Source organism: Enhydra lutris, unplaced genomic scaffold (assembly GCF_002288905.1).
Source record: "Enhydra lutris kenyoni isolate GAN:26980312 unplaced genomic scaffold, ASM228890v2 scaffoldscaffold12, whole genome shotgun sequence".
Taxonomy (NCBI): Eukaryota; Metazoa; Chordata; class Mammalia; order Carnivora; family Mustelidae; genus Enhydra; species Enhydra lutris.
Window position 1 is genome coordinate 36,195,690 of NW_019154096.1, and position 20,571 is coordinate 36,216,260.

The 20,571-nt window shown below is 35.6% G+C and overlaps 1 protein-coding gene and 1 pseudogene across 2 annotated transcripts in view; one reads left to right on the plus strand and one right to left on the minus strand.

Moving 5' to 3' along the window:
- The window catches only part of LOC111144933, a 5,542-nt pseudogene extending 5,342 nt beyond the window's left edge, over positions 1-200 (minus strand).
- LOC111144932 (coiled-coil serine rich protein 2) overlaps positions 1-20,571 on the plus strand; it is a 198,636-nt gene that overhangs the window by 94,160 nt on the left and 83,905 nt on the right. For both annotated transcript variants that reach the window (XM_022499542.1, XM_022499541.1), the window contains exons 4-5: positions 2,505-2,595; positions 10,470-10,632. In XM_022499542.1, coding sequence (XP_022355250.1) covers positions 2,505-2,595; positions 10,470-10,632 — 254 coding nt within the window. The remainder of the gene's footprint in view (positions 1-2,504; positions 2,596-10,469; positions 10,633-20,571) is intronic.

A 20,571-nucleotide genomic window follows, 5' to 3' on the forward strand; every position in this document is an offset into this window, starting at 1 on the left:
CCCCCCCCCCCCCCCCCCCCCCCCCGTGCTCTCAGTTTTTATGGTGAGGTTTTTGCCGTCAGAAGAGATGATACAATCTGGTTTGGCCATCGCACCCACTTTTCACAGAGCCATTCCCACTCCTACTTCCTTCATGTATTCGTCAAAGCCTTTGCTCTCCACTAAGCACCATCTTCTACCAGCTGCTGAATGGTGGCCATGGTGGGCACAGGCGGGCGGGCAAGCAGGCCGAGCAAGCAGAACAGAGTGGGGCGTCGGGAGTGTGGCTTGCTTATTATTATTATTATTTTAAGATTTTATTTATTTATTTGACAGAGATCTCAAGTAGGCAGAGAGGCAGGCAGAGAGATAGGAGGAAGCAGGCTCCCTGCTGAGCAGAGGGCCAGATGTGGGGCTGGATCCCAGGACTCCGGGATCATGACTTGAGCAGAAGGCAGAAGCTTTAACCCACTGAGCCACCCAGGTGCCCCTGTGTTTAGCCTTTTTTTGTTCTTGGGCATTTCTACTCCCCCCCCCCCTTTTTTTTTTAAATATGAGAGAGAGAGAGAGAGGAAACACAAGCAGGGGGAGTGGGAGAGGGAGAAGCAGGCTTCTTGCTGAGCAGGGAGCCCAACGTGGGACTTTGTTCCAGGACCCTGGGATTGTGACCCGACCCCAAGGCAGATCCTTAACCATCTGAGCCACCCTGTTGCCCCCTTTTTTGCCACTCTAAATAATACTGCAGTAACAGTACCTACACATACATTTTCTGCATTTGTCTATTGCTGAGGGCTAAAAAGACAAAGGAAGAACTTGTCTTTTTAAAAAGGTTTTAGTTAAATTTTGACAAATTGGCTGCCAGAAAGTTTATGAATCTAATCCTATCTGCAATATTAATGAGTACTAGATTCTTTTCAATTTTGCTAAGTCACCATTGGTGTTAGCATTTTTTTCCTACATCATATTTATTGGGTGTTTATTTTATATTTTGGGAATTGTCTATTATGGCCTTTGCCAGTTATTTTTTCCATGTCCTTTTTTTGCGGGGAGGGGAGGGCTTTTAGGAAGACATATATTAAGGCAGCAGGTATTTCATGATGGAAAGAGGTTCTGTGAAATAATCCCTTTTTGTGTCAAGGTTAAATAATTATCCAAAGGTGTTTCTTCATTTCTGCTTTTTCAGAAACAATTATTCCATTTGCTTTTAGTCCTCAATGCATTCTGGAAGGAAGGCCAACAACACAAAATTGGAAAGGTTTGGATGGAATACCCAACATAGGAAATAAATTCTAATTTTATTCATATTATCTGTAATAAAGTAGACATCCCCCTTCTGTAAGAGTTTTTCAAGTCCCTAATATCTAAATTGTTTAAAAATTTATGGATTTCTGTATCTTTTTATTTATATATACTAATGAAAGTTCTTGTAGTCGAATTAGTTCTTAGATTAGAAGTATCAGCTAGTGGGCTACAAGTCAAACTGAGTTCCTGACTTTAAACTTAGTTTTTATTTTGCTAATTAGACTTCAGAATAAGAGTCTTTGAAAGCAAAACATTACTCTTCTCAGGATAGGTGAGAGCTGGCAAGATTGCAAATAGAACCCCAGAGTGGCTGCTTATACCAGTTTAACTAGTCCCCTAGTACACTAGTCCAGTACTATTTGTCTTTTATTTTTTATTTTTTAAAAGATTGTTTTTATTTATTTCTTTGACACAGAGAGACACAGAGATAGCGGGGCCACAAGCAGGGGGTGTGGGAGAGGGAGAAGCAGGCTCCCCTCAGAGCAGGGAGCCTGATATGCAGGGATCATGACCTGAGCCAAAGGCAGATGCTTAATGACTGAGCCACCCAGGTGCCCCAAACATTTGTCTTTTTTAGAAGAAACAAATTAAGGCAAACCAAACCAAGGTAGTAGTGGTGCTGAAGGTAAGAGTAGGTGGGTTTGACACAAGAAAGAAAATGAAATAATTATGTAGTTAAATACTTTTGTTATTTTACATGAGTGGTCCAATCCCTATGTATAATAAAACACAGCCTCTCACACCAAATGTAAATAAATTTTGGGAGATTCTTTACCATCTTTGATTGTTCATGTTATCAAGGAGATGGGTTTAAGCATGGACTCAGGAGGTAGACCTTTTGTGTTTGCATCCTATTTTGGCTCTCTGTACATTAATTTCTAGTAATTGTAATAGTCGTTAAATCATAGGGTTATTTTGAAGGTTAAATAAGTGAATATTTGTAAAGTACTTAGAACAATATCTTGCAATGAGCATTGTGCAAGTTTTTAAAAATGAATTAAAAATTTCTTCGTGGGAGAAAGACTAGGAGAAGAATATTACGAATAGTTTAACAAGTAAACCAATTGAATCTTTTTTATTAAAAAGTTTTTATCTTAAAAATTTATTTTTACAACATAAACATTGAGTGAATTCAGTCTATCATAGAGTGATATTTTCAAAACTAATGATTACATCCATTTTTTAAGGTAGATTATAGCATTTTTTACTGCTTTTATTCACAGGATATTCTAAATAATCTTGAATCATGTGACCTTGAGGACGATGACCTTATGCTTGATGTGGATCTGCCTGAGGATGCACCTCTTGATAATGGTAAGTGACGATGATATTGAAACTCCAGAGGCATATATAGTTGAGCTGCTTGTCTAGGGCCAATTTAATATTTGTTACTTACAAATGTCCTAATCTCAATGATGGAAGTCTTTCAGACTGAGAATCCGTCTTAGTGATATTAATTAGATTCATTTGCAAACTTATTTAAATGTTTCAAACCTTGATTTTGTTGGTCTTAGATATAGGTCTGTATGATCCAGTGAAATTGTATATCTATATTATAAAGTACGTAGTAGGTAGGATTTGTCCTTTTTGCCCCTGTGTACATATCCAACTTTTCTTCCTTTTGTTTCATTTTGATTCTAAGAAGAAACACATTCAGAGAAACAGAGGTATCATTTGACTTGTGAAATAGTGGTAAAATTCATTAAGTTTTACTTATGACAAATAAGTGTTACTAAGGATAAATATTTTTAAAAGGTCAATTATGAAAATTTTAAAAAGATTATTTCTGGGAAAATGGTGACTTTCTGAATAAATCATTCCACCTTTTTTTTTTCTTTTTTCTCTTTTTTTACTCCCAAACCCAATCTGTCTCTCTCTCTCTGGATCCTAGTAACTGCTGGGGTAAGGATTTAGACAATCCATATGCAAGAGGGGCCTAGGTACTCTTGTCCCTGCTGACTTAATATTTATAGCATTTTCTATCTTAAGGACTAATCTAGAATTAGAGACCAGCCTAAAAAAGCCCCTGAGGCAAAGGTTGAAATGGGAATTCTCTGGAAAGAGGAGTGGTTCCAGAAGTTCTGCATTTGCCTGGTCTCTCAGGCCTCCCAGGGAGAGATGAACCAAAGAAGCTGGTGAAGTTCTTTTTATACATGATGCTAGAAAAATGCAGGGATATTTTGGAGAGGGCAGATGTTTGTTCTGGTGCTACTGAGGGTACAAGAAGCTCACATTTGTCACTCCCCCTGCCCCATACTGCCAGGGTGCTCTGTAACAATCTCAGAGTCTCAGTGGCTTTCAAAATAAACATTTATTTATTCATGGATGTGTAGATTAGCTGGGACCGCTCAGGCTGTGGGACTGAGTTCAGGTCTACTCCTTATTTCTTCATTTTGAGACCAGGATTACCTGGATCAGGTTTGTCTCATGGCAGATGGAGAAGGACAACAGGCTGGACAGAGACATGCATATCTTAGGGTCTTCACTTAGAGTCTTGACTTTAGAACCAACACACTGTTACTTATGCCCACATTCTGTTGGCCAAAGCAAGTTATATGGCCAAGCCTAATACCAGTGGGACCGTTCGCGGTGAGGAACTCTGTAGCAGAAGACACTGAATATATAATTCTACTAAAGGAGATAGTGAAGAGCTGAGAGCAATACCACAGGGTTTGAGACTGTAGCACCTTCTCGTGGTTCTGCTGTCACCTAGGATCCTCAGAGCTGAGTTCTAGTCAACTGAGAAAGAAAAATCACAGCCAACATCCAGGAAGAAGAATAGGGGAAATAATAGAACTCCCAGGATTAGACTGGCCCAAGGAAGTATTAATGAAAGCACTTAAAGAAATATAGTTGCAGCACAGTGCTTTCTGGAGCTATAAAAGATTTTCTACCAGAGTAGTTGAGTAGATGACAGAAAGCATAGCTACTGTTGAAATCCAAATTAGTGGCCTGGGAGATCAAGTGGAAAAATATAGAAAAATATAGGAAAATGTAGAACACAGAGGGAAAACATAAGCCATTAACAGTTATGGGGGGAATGAGATGATGATAGAAGAGATTTCATGTGAAGTTTTAAGGGCTGGTAGTGATGATTGAGAGATGTATTTCCTTGGAATAAATCACATCCTAGATAATGCATTTTACTTTGACAGATTTTAACTTCTCTTTGGAAACTTTAAACCCTTTCTGAGCTATAGGAATTGGTATTAAAGCCTGCCTCATCTTTAGAGGACAGCCAAAAGTTATCCTCATGTTGGATCAAATTAGAATCATAAGGAAATTTAAAGTCTTTGAGGTCTTGGTTGGGGACTTGTGAAAAGTAGTAGGGAACCCATGAGGTATAACATCTCACACATATCGTAAATTTTCCTCAGAGAAGGCAAACAGGTATTGACTGTTTTGTGCTAACAGAATACTGAAGAAAGCAGAATGTAAGTCTAAAATATGTAGCCTTTGGAGGCACCTGTATGCTTTCTAAAGGTGTTAGTCTACTTTTGAAGTCTGCAGTGGATTTAACCTTTCTTTGCTTACAGAACTGAATCAGAGCTCAGTCTGCATTCATAGAGAAAACTTTGTTGACAGCCTCTGAAAGCCCTTTTCTAACCTCTTCTAGTTTCCTATGCAATGGATGGAAATTCAGTTGATACTACCCCAAAATATGGCACTTTGGCATATTGATTAGTTTAAGCTCAAGGAGTTTGAGAAAAGTACAGAAACAAGAAAGTCACTTTGACCTTCTCCCCACCTCACCCTCCTTCCTTGAAATAGGTCATAAAACCCTCATGTGAGAGGTACCTTCCCTATACCCAGAGGAAAGGCACATTCTTAATTCCAAAACAAAGAGACTCCAAAGAATTCTTAAAAAAATAGGGCTTGCTAAGTTTCCCTCAGTTTACTATAGTTACTCATATTCCTTAACCTGTCATATTCCTCCACTTTGTATCAAACCTAGCATAAAAACATACAGGTCTGTTTCTTTGGGTCTTTATTTCCTTGTGAAGGTTCCCGTGTCACATATCATATTAAATAAGTTTTTATGCTTTCCTTCTGTTAATCTGTCTTGTCAGTTTAATTTTCTGACCCTACAAGGGTCAAGAAAAATTCTTCCTCTCCTATACAATCAATCATGTTTCTTCAGTTATATCACCTTCAAATTTTTCACACTGTGCCTTTTCCATTTCCTCTTTTGCACCTGGGGTTCCCTCTTATATATGAACTAATGGGTATTAGGGATCCTGGATTATCAATTCCTGAAACTATTCTAAATTCCTTTGCAAATTTCTCCCAATCTTATTTTGATCTTAGAAAACATGCAGCCATGATTCTCAGCTTAGAATGAGACCAGGTCTTAAAAATCAATCTTATGGGGTTTTCTCTCTTCTGAAGGAGGTTTAACTTTAAGAGATCGTGAGTCTTTGAGGTTTCTGGCCAGCTTCAGGGTAGGGGAAACAGGTCAAGGGAGAGATGGGGCAGAGCAGAATCGAGGATCGTAGAACGAGGGAAGATGAATAAAATGAGAAAGGACTTTGGGTTTCAGTTGTGATTAGGAAAGATCTAAAAGAAAAAATTGTTTTAATTCTTTCACATTTTTTCTTTTACCTTTGTCAGGGAATCCCTTAAGGAAGCAGTTTTGGTTCCGAATTTCTTTTGGCAGACTACTGAATATTTGGTATTTGTTCCTTTTTTATTCTGAAGTGTCTCTCAAATGAATGTTCAGATTGTATCAAACACACAATTATATGGCTTTTTTCTCTTGCTCCAGAACATCTAATAGGCACTCATTGCCTACAGCTTAAAGCCTTGCATTCAGCATATTTATAGTTTAATCCTCAGGTTTATGATGTTTCCATAGTATATACCTTGTTACATGTGCTATTTCATCTACTTCTTGTGTTTTTAAACTTTTCTCTGTTGAAAAAATGTCTTCTGAGGCTCCTGGGTGGCATGGTCGGTTCAGCGTCTACCTTTGACTTAGATCATGATCCCTAGGTCCATCTGCTTCTCCCTCTTCCTCTGCCACCCCCTAATCCCCCCTGCCCCCGCTCACTTGTGCGCTCTCTCTCAAATAAATAAATGAAATCTTAAAAAAAAAGAAATCTTTCTGATTACTTCCTGAATTCCAGACCACCAAGTTATGGTTCCTATTAAATTGTACTTACTCTGTGTTATATTTCCTAAGGTCATATTTTTGCCCTTTAAAATTTTTTTTCCATTTTATTTTATTTTATTTTATTTCTTTTCAGTGTTCCAGCATTCATTGTTTATGCACCACACCCAGGGCTCCATCCAATACAACATTTTTGCTTTTTATTGAGATATAGACATATGAGCTCTGTAGTATTGTCCTTGATCACTTTCCAGTTACTCTATCTTCTTCTGGAAATTTATCTTCCTTTTAAAGTGTTGATTGTGTTTAGTAATAACAAGGTTCATGATTTTTTTTTTATATATGAGCTTTTCTTCTTTCAAACCAAATTTTAGTTCAAAGTTTTTCTGATCAGATTGTAAAACCTCCTGTAGAGCACGTACTTTCTAGGCTTTGTAATGTGTAATTTCTTCCTGCCTTCTTTGTAGCCAGTTGTTATTCACAGGTGGAAATAATATCTGTGTCATCCATTTACCTTCCTATGACTTTAAATAATCAGAGAAATAATCTAGGTTACTTTTTGTATCATTTTTTGATCCTTTATCAAATCAGAAGAAAAGAGTGTGATGAGTGGTAGATCTAGGTATCCCATGTACCATACCTTTCAGTTAGCTGTATATAGTAGATCCTGTTTCCCTCTCCAGAGAATTAGGGTCCTGATATTATCTCTGTCTCCTCCTCAGAGTTATAGAACTAAAATCTGCTGCCTTATACTTTTAGACCTGGAAATCTCCTTCACAGGGCCTTTCTTTATTTTCTAGACCTAAATGCATAGTTAGGGCAAAATCTGATGTATAGAGAGCTGTGATCAACATATTGGGTTAAAATTTTTCAAACCAGGATATGTTTTGGTTTGCCTCATCATGCCCTATGTTATTTCATGTTCAGAGGGATTTATTTCCTTTCTTAGTCTTCTCTGTCCTGTTCCATTATTAGCTATGGAAATGGTTTTGATTTATCTCCATCTTGTAATTTTGTTTACTTTCCATTTTCTATCAGAGAACCCCCAATCTCATCTAAGAAACCACCACTAATGTTACTTCACGTTACCTTGTCAGTAACATTTTAAGGTATATAAACATATGTTTAATGGATGTCTCAGATAAGAGTATAGTTAACCCTTGAACAACACAAGGTTGAAATATGTGGGTTTTTTCAATAAAGGACAGTGCTGTAAATGTGTTTATTTTCCTTATGATTTTCTTTCTTTCTTTTTTTAAAAAAGATTTTATTTATTTATTTGACAGAGAGAGAGAGATCACAAGTAGGCAGAGAGCCAGGCAGAGAGAGAGAGAGGGGAAGCAGGCTCCCTGCTGAGCAGAGAGCCCAATGCGGGGCTCAATCCCAGGACCCCGAGATCATGACCTGAGTCGAAGGCAGAGGCTTAACCCACTGAGCCACCCAGGCGCCCCTTCCTTATGATTTTCTTAATAACATTTTCTTTTTCTGATATAATGCAGTATTATAAATGTATTTTTTCTTACGATTTTCTTATTTATATTTTATTTTCTTTAGCTTACTTTATTGTAAGAATACAGTGTATAGTACATATAATGTACAAAATAGTTGTTAAATGGCTATGTTATTGGTAAGGCGTCTGGTCAATAGTAGGCTATTAGTAGTTAATTTTTTGTGTATCAAAAGTGATACACAGATTTTTGACTATACAGGGGGCCCCATACCTCTAACACCCACATTGTTCAAAGGTCAACTATACAAGCAGAATCTTTTTTTTTTTTTTTTTAAAGATTTTATTTATTTATTTGTCAGAGAGAGAGAGAGCGAGCACAGGCAGACAGAGTGGCAGGCAGAGGCAGAGGGAGAAGCAGGCTCCCCACAGAGCAAGGAGCCCGATGTGGGACTCGATCCCAGGACGCTGGGATCATGACCTGAGCCGAAGGCAGCTGCTTAACCAACTGAGCCACCCAGGCGTCCCTACAAGCAGAATCTTTAAAGAGTCTTACAGCAGTCATTTATCTGAGAATTTAGGCCCAGCTATCTCAGGGTCTACCAATAGTCTTTTGTGGTCTTGGCAAATGTTTGTTTCCACTGTTTATGTGCCCATTGTACCTGTGGTTGAGTTCTTGTTTCAATAAAGGTGCTTTAAAATGTAGCCTGTGTGTAGTATCAACAATCTCTTTAGTAAAAACAAAAGTGGCATATCAATTTTATGCACTTTAATTTCCACAGTATATAACCCCATCTCCTGATCTATTTGCCTGGTTCATTTGCTTCTTGTTACTCTACATGCACTGTGTTGATGATATCCAATTATATATCAGATTCTTATGACAGAATTTCTTGTTTGGGGAGTGAGTGGAATTTTACTTGCCTTAATTAAATATGAATTCAAATGAAACTAGATACAGATTATCTCTAGCTATATAGATAAAGTAATATTTTAATGCCATGTGAAAATACTTGATGAGCTTAACTGAGTCTCTGTGTATGATACAAATGTTAACTAAAATCAGTTTTAAGCCTTTTTAGAGTATTTAAAAATTTTTCTTTTCTGATTTCATCTTCTGCTCCTTATTTTTTTTCATTATAATGGTCACCATGCCTTTATTTATCCTAACAGGTTTTCTATAATTGAACTTTAAAAAAATAGATAAAAAATAGATTGTAGTTTAACTCAATAAAATGACAAGAAACTGAAATAATTTCAAATGTAAGTCTTTAAAAAAATTTTTCCTTTAAAATTTTTTAAACTAGAAAATGTATAGTTTTTTTTCCCCAAAATTGATTTCTGTAATGGTTATAAACAAAATTTCAAAGTTTAAAAAGTTATATAAAATTATTATGCATTTAGAAGAAATACGTTATAGTTAGTGTATTTGAGAATTGAACGTCTGCACTTTACTTTTTTGGAGTGGGGAAGTTTGTTTTTATCTGGCGTACTATAATGAAACACTTTCCTTATTTCAAATTCAAGTTTTAGATTAAGTGAAAATAATCATTTAAATAATTAAATTGGGGATTACATTGATTTCTACAGCTTCCTTATCAAGGAATTCAAAGCATTCTGGATTTGAACTTTCTCATGTAATAATTCTCAAACTAGAGAAACCTTTTCTGTTCCTGGCTTGAGTTAGTGTTTAGTTGTATTTTTAGTAACAGTCCTAACTCAGTAGCTATGTAACCACTGAGCGAAGATGGAGTCACAGGGTAAACTGGGCTTGCTTCCCAAAGGGAGGGCTGGGAGTTGAGCAGGAAGGAAGGCCTGTTTGTCAGTGCCTTGTATGCAACTATGTCTGAGTAGGCAGCAGGCGACACAATGTCTCCCTTGTACAAAGTAACTCTCTTAGTGAGTGCTCAGATATGTGAGGAAGAAAGTGTTTGGGTAAGTGAAAGAGAAGCTTGGGGTGTTTCAAGGAGATTCTTTTCGTGTTTTTGTGGCATTTGGATTTCAGGGAGTGTACTATTTGTTGCTGCAAAGTACTGGCTTTGTTTTCAGTGACATTTTAGACTTTTTGAACAAGCTTTACTGTAGACAGATTGAAGCTTCTTACTTTCTAAACTGTGAGCTTAATTTTAAAAATACGATTTCTTTGTGATGAAAACTTAATTTGTGCTTCTTGAAATCAGTGAAAGCTAATTGTGGCATTTATTTTTGGGAAGGAGTTCTCTACTAGACTTAAAATCTACTTTTTCTAATCATTTTCATTCTGAATTCAGAACCAGCTAGTGATAATGACGAAAACCACTAAAAGCTGATTACTGGTGTTTAAAATGTATAATGTTGATAACAAGGATAATTTGCTTGTTTTAAAACACTGGGACCGTTGTTACTTAAGTGCCTGTGATTTGAAAGTTTTTAATTTACTTCAATTTGAATGCTGTAAAGTTCAGTTTTCACCAAAAAAACTGGTTACTTTTCTTCTGGAAATTTTGATTTTGTGATTAGCTAATATAAATGGCTGGTATTTTTAGCATGTCATTTTTATATTCTCAGCAGCGTTTAATTATCAAGCTATAAGTAGTTAACTTTTACAGAGTGTGTACATGTTTATTGTGTTTTGCTTTTGAATCTGTCTAGTGGAATGTGACAATATGAGCCGCTTTGACCGGTCAGACAGAAATGTTCGGCAGTCTCAGGAAGGATTTTGGAAAAGGCCATCCCAGAGGTGGAGTGGACAGGAGCATTACCACCTCAGCCATCCTGACCACTATCATCACCATGGAAAAAGTGACTTGAGCAGGTGAGTCTAGTATAGATTACATTTCCTATCTTTTGATTAATTTTGAATTATTATATTTCCATGCCCCCTCAAAACTATTTTTTAATTTGGTTTTTAGATGTACCAGAAATATTTCAAATTATGTATGATACTATTTGGAATAATTTGTCTAATTCTTTACTTTTGGCCCAAATCATTTTTCATTAGCTTTATCATAAATAAAAATATTTTATTTATGTCTGCTATTTAGACTTTACATTTTGGTGTGATTTTCTAGTTCTCATTTGGGAATGATTATATGTTGAATTTGTTAATTATTTTAAAAATAATATATGAAATTAGTGCCAAGTGATTTGTCTTCTTTTGCTTAAATAATAAAACTGATAAGTTTCTCAAGTACTATTAGAAACAGAAGATACTGTACAATGCCAGGATTCTTTTCCTTTTTAAAGCATAGCATAGTTTTAAATTTGATAAGAAAAATAATATGGCTCTGTAGTCAGTCAAACCTGGGATTAAACCCTGGCATGATACAGATTAGCTTTATGAGCTTAAATAATTTATTTAAACCCTCTCTACTTCAGTTATCATCTATAAAACAGAGTTGATAATACTTTTCTCTCTGTGTTCAAGGATGAGAGACAAAAGTGCTTGAGCATTATAAGGATTAGAGTAGCCACCCAATGTGGTGGAAGTTATTATTAATTTTTTTCCTTTTCCCTTCCTTGTCTCATTTCACTAGGGATTTGAGGTCATTTTGGGGCACAGTTACCATACAGATAATAAAAATTGGATAAAGAAACAATGGAAGGGAAATGTATGGTCCCATATAGTTCTTGAAATAAGAAAAAAAAAAATTGTCTCTAAGAATCCTTGCAGCAAAAACAAAGAATAAACTTTGGTCCATTACAAGATTTATACTTTACATAAGATAAAGAATGTGTTTCTCTTGAATTGATTTGCTTTCATGAGACAGAAACCTGAGAGAAGTTGCTTTGCATGAGTTCTTAGAAGGGGAATACTTTGTGATATAGTGGACAGGTCTCAGACAGCTTCCCAAAATAGAAATGATAAATTCCATAAGTCCATTTTTTACTTATGTTCTTCAGTGCAAGCTGCAAAGAAGTAGTGAGAAAAGGCAGTTCTTCAGTGGGTCACAAAATAGTGAGGTTTAACTAAGGATCCTTCTGTTGGCATAATTTGATAAAATGATAAAATGTAGACGATCTAGAAGAATACATGGAATATATATTTTTCCAGTCATTATGTTGGCTATTGTTTTTTATACCTGGGCTTTTGATAAGGAATGGTCATCAGAGAGTTGTTATTGTCAGGCAAGAATATGATATAAAGATATTCATGATTGCAAATAGTGAAGATTATGCTTCCCTCATCTTTGATGGTTGGTTTATAAGAAGGTAAATTTAAGGCCAACTTATAAAAATTTAGAAGCCTAACTAAAAATGTGAACCATTGCTTATACTTCTGATAAGATTTATTCATCCATTTAACAAATACTCATTGAGAACCTAGATGTTGAATTCTGTGCTAAATTCTAGAGCTGGGATGAATTTGGAGATAGTGGGAGAGGTGATATTTGTGGATTGGTAATGGCTTCTTAGAGCATTGTTCTGAGGATGCTAAAAACAATTATGTAATGCATGAGCTCAGTTGGAGTCATCACAGTTATTGGTTATGTAGAAATTCATGTGCCTCTTCCATCCCATGTAAAGTTGAGTAGTAAATACTTCTTGGATGTTGACTCTGTGGGAGAGGTAGGTATATTACAGTGTTAGTGCAGTACAATGATGATGGGTGCTTAATTAAAGTGATTTGTATAGGACTCCAGAGACATGGAGCATCTGGATTTTGTCTAGGGTAGTGGTCTGTAAAGGAAGTTACTATTGATCGGGTAAGTGTGACTGTAGAGATTGTAGAGGAGTGGTTTCTATAGGAGAAGGATGAATATTCAGATGGAAAAAAATAACATGTACAAAACCATGTATCAGTACTATGGGCTTTTTAGAGAATTTAGTTCATAGCTGGATTGCTAAGTCATTTGAAGGAATGAATAGATGTGATCTTTAACTCTAACAGCAAAACTCTCTAGTTTAAGATAAAGAGTAACAAATTTCGGTTAAAATGGGATTATAAATTAGACTGTCCCAAATGGAATGAATTACATGGATGGAGGTAGTAATCTCTGACCCTGAGAATAATCAAGCTGAGACTGATTAGTCATCTTTCAGAAAAGTTAAAGAACAGTTTCCAAAAACCATATTCCCAGATGTTAAAAGGTGTAGAAGAATGATTATCTGATCAAATAAGTACAGGAATAAACAAATCAATGTTAAATGAGTTTTTTGTAAAGTGGACTTTAATTTATAAATATATAAATTGCCTTAATATATAAATACAGTACTATGGTTGCCTTTAATATATAAATACAGTACTATGATTTTACAAAATGTGGTAACAGAATATATAGCCATATCGTAAGACATACAACCGCAGGTCCCCTTTTACACGGTGTATTTTGAGGGACTAGTGATTTTTGGATCATCTACACTGGTGATTCTTAGGGAGGAGAGAGAAATGCACCATATTCTTGGGGGTTGCTCATTTAACTCAATGCAGAACTTCCAACAAGTGGGCACACTGGTTTGTCATGAATAGTTTTAGGTTAGCCATTTTATGGATCCCTTCAGGCTTTGGGGTGGCCATCTGGGTTTGTGATATCTAGATCCCCTAGAGCTAGTTATGAATCTGGATGGTACAGAGAGGAGAAACCCCATTTAAGATAAGCCTTACTCTCCAGTATACCTTTAAACTATTCTTTTCTCTCCATACCTTGATTTTAAAAAGTTTGGATGCACTAATCCCAGGGCCTTTTTGACCTTACATGTGTAAAAGTATCTCTTCCCATTCTATGACTTCTTAAGTGTAAGTTCCCTTTCCTTTCTATCCTTTAATTCCCATCATTGTCCTTTTTTTTTTTTTTTTTTTTTTTTAAATTATAGGAATCTGTCTTATCCATAATTTAGGGGACTGGTAGTTCTGAACCACTGATCATTTTCCTTTGTATTTTTATGATAATACTATGCTCTCTTTCCATCTGGCGTAAGCTTTCACTCCTCTTTCTTCCACAACCTCCTTCTTTCCCTATACTTTCCATTATGCTATATGGAATTCTCTCACATCCTAACTCACTTTTTCTACCTCTTTGCCTACATTCTCCTGATTGCAACTGAAGTCTAACTCTTTCCTAAATATACTAATTCCCTAGTAGTATTTTTATATGAAGATCCTTATTTTCCAGTCATTCTAGTACTTTACTGTGTAGAGGTAGGGTCTTTGTCTTCACTCCTTATTTGCTTCTCATCAAAGTTATTTATTCTTCAGTCTCTTTCCTTTGAGACTTAGGGCATTCGGCTATATCGGATCCTCCTTATTAGTCCCTACACCTTGCTCACAAAAGTCTTGACCTTGGCTCATTTTGCCTCTTCATCATAAGCTTTGCTGCAGTCCTGAATGTCTCCAGTGTTCATATACATGATTCATTTAACCTCCTGGCTCCTTAGTGTCTTAGGATTCTCTGTATACAAGATCATGTCATCAGAGAATCGACATAGTTTTACTTTTTTCTTTCCCACCTGGGTACTTTTTTCCTCCTGCATACTTCCTATGACTAGAACCTCCAATACAGTGTTGAACAGGAGTGGTGAGAGCAGACATTTATGCCTTTTTAATGTTAGGGGTAAAGCACTTAATCTCTCACTGTTAAGTATGATGTTAGCTCTGTTTTTTTATAGGTAGTCTTTATCATGGAGGAATTTCCCTTCTGTTCATATTTTGTTGAGTGTTTTTGTCATGAAAGAGTGTTGGAGTTTGTCAAATGCTGTTTCTGACTATTGAGATAATCATTTTTTTTGCATCTCTTAATGTGGTATATGACATTGATTTACATATGTTGAACCAACCTTGCATTTCTTAAATAAATTCTAGTTGGTCATGGTATATAATCCTTTTATGTATTGCTAGATTCAGTTTGCTAGTACTGTGTTGAGGATTTTTGTGTATATATTCATAGTAAGTATTGCTCTCTAATTTTATTTTTTTTTAGATGTCTTTGTGTGGTTTTGGTATTATGATCATATACATTGAATAGGAAAGTGTTTCTTTCATTTCTGTTTTTGGAAGAGCTTATTGAATTCACCTTTGCAGTTATTTGGGCTTGGGCTTTTCTTTGTGGAAAGTTTTTTGATTACTAATTTAATCTCTGTAGATATTCTATAGATATCTATTGGGATTTGTTAGTTTGTGGTATTATTCAAGCCTTCTGTTTTGCTGACGTTTTTCCTAGGTCTGTTCATTAATGAGAAGGAAGTATTAAAGTCTCCAACTACAGTTTATCTTGTAGGAAGTCTGAATGCAACACATTCTCTCACTTTTTGTTTATATGGTAATGTTTTAATTTCTCTTTAATTTTGAAGACTAATTTTGCTGGATATAGAATTCTTGGTTGACAATCTTCCACTTAACATTTTTGACCCCCGTGCATTCTTAATGAAAAATCAGCTGTTAATCTTACTGAGCGCGTCTTTTGACATATTTTTCTTGCATTGTTCAGGATTCTCACTTTTTCTTTAGCTATTTTTTTTTTTTAAAGGCAGATTTGAAGTCCTTTTTTTTTTTTAACATTTTATTTATTTATTTAACAGACAGAGATCATAAGTAGGCAGAGAGGCAGACAGAGAGAGGGGGAAGCAGGCTCCCTGCCAAGCAGAGAGCCCAATGTGGGCCTCGATCCCAGGACCCTGAGACCATGACCCGAGCTGAAGCAGAGGCCTAACCCTCTGAGCCACCCAGGTGCCCCTTTCTTTAGCTTTTGATAGTTTATGATGTGTTTCTCTTAATTTAATAAGTTTTGGAGTTTGTTGAGCTACTGACTGGACAATAATTTTTTTAAATGCCTTGAACCAGTAAGTATCCCCGACTTTGCCATGGGGCTCTATATGTGTATGTGTTTAGGGATACTTTCAACAACTTGGTATTGCAGCTCTGCCTTAGCCTTCATTTTCTCCTTGCTCAGAAACTCTAGGTCAGCCAAAGGTGAGAGGTGAAGGCCTTTCCAGGTATTTCCTTGGCATGCACACAGCCCCACACAGGTGTATGGCCTTCTCTGTGTTCAAGAATATGTTGGGGCATTTCAAAGCCTCCTGTGGGCATCTCCTTCCTCAGGTTTTTCTTTTAAGTTTTTTGATCACCTTCTTGTTTTGATCGCCATCTCTGGCAGCGTAATGTTTTAAAAAATTGCACTGATTTTTTTCAACACATGTGCTAGAGATAAGTCTGTTCCCACTGAGAAACCTCGGAATTGGGTCAAATAAAACAACAACCAAGAATGGGCCTTTTCTAGGGAGGTGCCAGTTAGGTCAAATAGTAACTATTTTCTGGAAATGGTGCTTTTCCAAGAATTCCAAACCCACTTTACCATTCACCCCTCCTCCTAGTGATTGCTGAGTTTCACTGCTATTATGCTTTTAAGGCTCTTATTTTTTAAGCTACCACAGAGCTGGGAAGATAGGCATGGCAACAGAGTAAATTAAAATCCACAGAGCTCGTTCTTACCAAGATTCAGCTGGGTTTTCTTTTTTCTCCTTCCTTCCTTCCTTCCTTCCTTCCTTCCTTCCTTCCTTCCTTCCTTCCTTCCTTCTTTCAAGTGTTCCTTGGTTATGGCAGGCATTTGGTTGATTTCCACAGTACTAAGTAAGTTGATTTTGACAAATTTGCCGGTGTCATCAGTACTTTTATGGAGGAGTGGACTTTTTGGAGATCTTCATTCTGCCATTGTGGAAATACTTCTGTCATTTTTTTTTTTTTTAAATTAATAGACTTCATTTCTTAGAGCAGTTTTAGTTTTAGCAATATTTAGCAGAAAGCACAGAGAGTTCTCATATACTCCCTCACCTTCTTTTATATAATTTTTACTATTATTAACATCTTGCATTAGTTGTTACAATTGATCAGTCAATATTGATACACTGTTATTAATTAAAATCCATAGTTTACTTTGGGGTTCACTCTTTGTGTATACATTCTGTAACCTTTGACAAATACCTAATGATATATATTTACCATTACCTATCATACAGAATAATTGCACTGCCCTTAGACTCCCATGTTGTCCTTGTATTATCCCTTTCTTCTCCCTTAACCTCCACCAGTACTAAGGGCAACCACTGATCTTTTTACTGTCTTCATAGCTTTGCCTTTCACAGAATGCCATACAGTTGTAGTCTTCTCAGATTGGCTTCTTTCACTCAGCAATATGCATTTGTGTTTCCTCCATGCCTTTTCATGCCTTGATAGCTCATTTCTTTCTATCATTAAATAATCTATCGTGTGGGTATACTGTAGTTCATTTGTCCATTTACCTCCTAAAACACATCTTGATTGCTTCCAAAACTTGACCATTATGGATAAAGCTGCTCTAAACCTTTATCTGTGTAAGTTTTGAACTCATTTTGGTAAATATCAAGAAGCACAGTTGCTGGATCATACAGTAAGATGTTTAGTTTGGTACAAAACTGCCAAATTGGCTGTACATTTTGCATTTTCTCCAGCAGTGAATGAGAGCCCCTGTTGTTACACATCTTCACCAGCATTTTGGTGGTGTGTTTTGAATTTTAACCATTTTAATATGTGGGTAGTGCTATGCTATTGTTTCAATTTGCAGTTCCCTAAGAATATATAATGTTGAGCATTTTTTCATATGCTTATTTGCCATTTGTACATCTTCTTTAGTTAGATGTCTGTTTAGAACTTTTGCTTGTTTTTAAATTTTGTTCTTTGTTTTCTTATTGAATTTTAAGAGTTCTTTGTCTTTTTAGATACCAGTCCTTTATCAGATATTTTATAAATATTTTCTCCTAGTCTGACTTTCCTTTCCAAATCTCCTAATGGTGTTTTTTCAAAGAGCAGATATTTTAGATTTTATGCATTCAGGTTTACAAATTTTTTTCTTTCATGGATGGTACTTTTTGTGTGTATCTAAAAAGTTACTGCTCAACCCAATGTCCCCTGGGCTTTCTTCTTCACTACCTTGTAGTTTTACATTTTACCTTTAGGTCTTTGATACATGTTGAGTTAATTTTTGTGTACCATGTAAAGGATCATTTTTTTCTGTATGGATTCTAGTTTTTTTTAGTATCATCGTTGAAAAGACTATCCAGTCTCCTTTTTGTTTTTTGTTTTTTTTTTTCTTTTCCTAGGTTTTCTTTGTTTTTCTTTTATTGAAGTGTAATAAAAATACAGTGTTAGTTTCAGGTATACAACATATTGATTCAACAGTTTTATACATTACTCAGTACTCACCATAAATATAGTCACCATCTGTCATCAAAACAACATTATTATAATATTATTGACTATATTCTCTGTGCTGTACTTTTCATCTCTGTGACTTAATTATTTTGTAACTGGAAATTTGTACCCATTTCTAACCTTTATTCATTTCCCTTATCCTCCTTCTTAGATTCCCACTGGCACCCATCAGTTTGTTCTCTGTATTTAAGAGTCTGTTTCTTTGTTTCTTTATTTGTTCATTTGTTTTTTAGGTTCCACATATAAGTGAAATCATGGTATTTATCTCTCTTTGTCTGACTTATTTCACCTAGCATAATACCTTGTAGGTCCGTTCATGTTGTTGCAAATGGCAAGATGTTTTCTTTTTTTTTTTTTTTTTAATAGTTGAGTAATATTCCATTGTGTGCATACATGCACATATACACACCACATCTTCTTTATCCATTCATTCATCTATCAGTGGACGCTTGGGTTGTGTCCCAATATGCAATTATCTCGGCTATTATAAATATGCTGCAGTAAATGTAAGGGTGCATGTATCTTTTCAAATTAGTGTTTTTGTTTTTCCCGTCAATAGCAGAATTACTAGATCATATGGTATTTCTGTTATCCTGTGTTCTTTGAATTGCCTTTGCTCTTTTGTCAAAGATCGTTTGACTATATGTGTGGATATATTTTGGATTCTCTGTTTTGTTACACTGATTTGTATATTTTTTCATCCATACTACTGTCTTAATTACTGTCACTTTGTGTAGTAAGTCTGGAAATCAGATAGTGTCAGTATTCTTTCTTTTTCTTTGTATTGGTTATCCTAGCTCTTCTTCCTGTTCATATAAACTTTAGAATCACTTTGTTGATATTCACAAAATAATTTGGTGGGATTTTGATTGAGGGTGTGTTGAATCTAACATTGAAAAAATATAATAACCATGAATATAAAAATACATGTTTAATTTTTAATATACAATTTTTATTAAAGATGAAAAAAGAAACACTAAAGGTTTTGTGAGGTCAAAGTGCAACTCAGATAAGGAAATAAATGAAGAAGAAAAACTCTCTTTCTCCCTGTCTCTCACACATACATTTCCACTTACTGTTCTAATGTGTGAATCACAAGCCTTCAGAGTAGCACAGAATCACACATCTTAGTAATTAAGAAGCTCGGGTAGAAGTGAAGGGTATAAGTATGTGGGTACAGCCACGTATTTGGAGAGATTTCTTTAAAACTGCAATAATGATTATGCAGTGATGTCATTATTTAGGTGTGTGGATTGTTGATGCTATTGAATGGACTCAATTTAAATGGGTCAAAAAAAAAGCTTATCTCTTAGAGATTCCTTTTTGCAGTTACTCTGATCCCATTTGGGGGGGGATGACTTTATTGTCTATACTTCTAGAACAATATTGAGCAATATTGGTGATGGTAGACAGTTCTTTCTCATGCTTCTGTAACTACTAAACTCATTTTTGCCTTAACCCATCCCTATATTGGTTCACTTCTTCATGTTCAATAGCCTGCCTGGTCTGTGGTTAGCTATAGTCTGCCTGTGCTAACACACTGCTAATAGTCCAGTGTGTTCCCCCAGACAGCATGCAGTCTTCTTTTGCTTTCACTATTTAAGTTCTCTACCAGAAATTCACGATTGTTAAAGTCTGTATACAAATAGATTTATGTCTGTCAACTTATTATGGGTTCTTGTGTCCAATAATTCTACTATTGTCCCATGTTTATTTTTCTTTACAATCTTTATGTCTTCAAGCTTGGGACTCTTGGAACTCATTCTGTTTTAAAGGTTCAGATTGACATGTGTGAACTGCATCATCCTCTCAGAATGTGGAATCTCAAAATCTTCATTTTCTTTCGGTCCTATTTTTTCCCTCTCCTATCTTTGATGGTATCCATTTATTTTCTGAAAATAACCCCTGGTATATATTTGCTTTCTGTTACATTTTTGTCTTCTTTTGCCTCTTGACCTTCTCAGTTATCTTCATTTTTTCCAGCTAAGTTTAGTAAGGGTGTTACGTTATTTCCAGTGTATTGTCAGATGGTTTCACACCAAATACCCGCGTATAAATAAATCGTGTTAAAATTTACCAATTGGGGAATATAGGTGAAGGTTATAGGGCATTCTAGTATTCTTTTGACTTTTATGTTAGAAAATTTTTTCAATATACAGAAGTTGGAAATTATACTAACAACAGTAATACAATAGCAATTAGTTAACATTTACTATATGTCAGGTACTGTTCCAAGCATTTTAACATATATTACCTCATTTGAGACTTATACCAACCTAATGAGGTAAGTACTGTTATTATCCTCATTTTATAGGTCAAAGAAATGAAGGATTGATAAAGTAACTTGTCCTGTTATTAGCTAGTAAGTGACAAAGGTGAGATTTGAACTCAGGTAATCTGTATAGGTAATATAAAAATGAGTAAGATATGCTCCTGCTTTCAAAGAGCTTGTATTCTAATTAGTGGTGATAGCTATATAGATTTCTTTAATTTGTACTAAATAAATTAAGGATCCTAAAGTGCTAGTTTTATCTAGTTGAGGGGATCAGGAAGGGCTTTTAGAGGAAGTAGCAT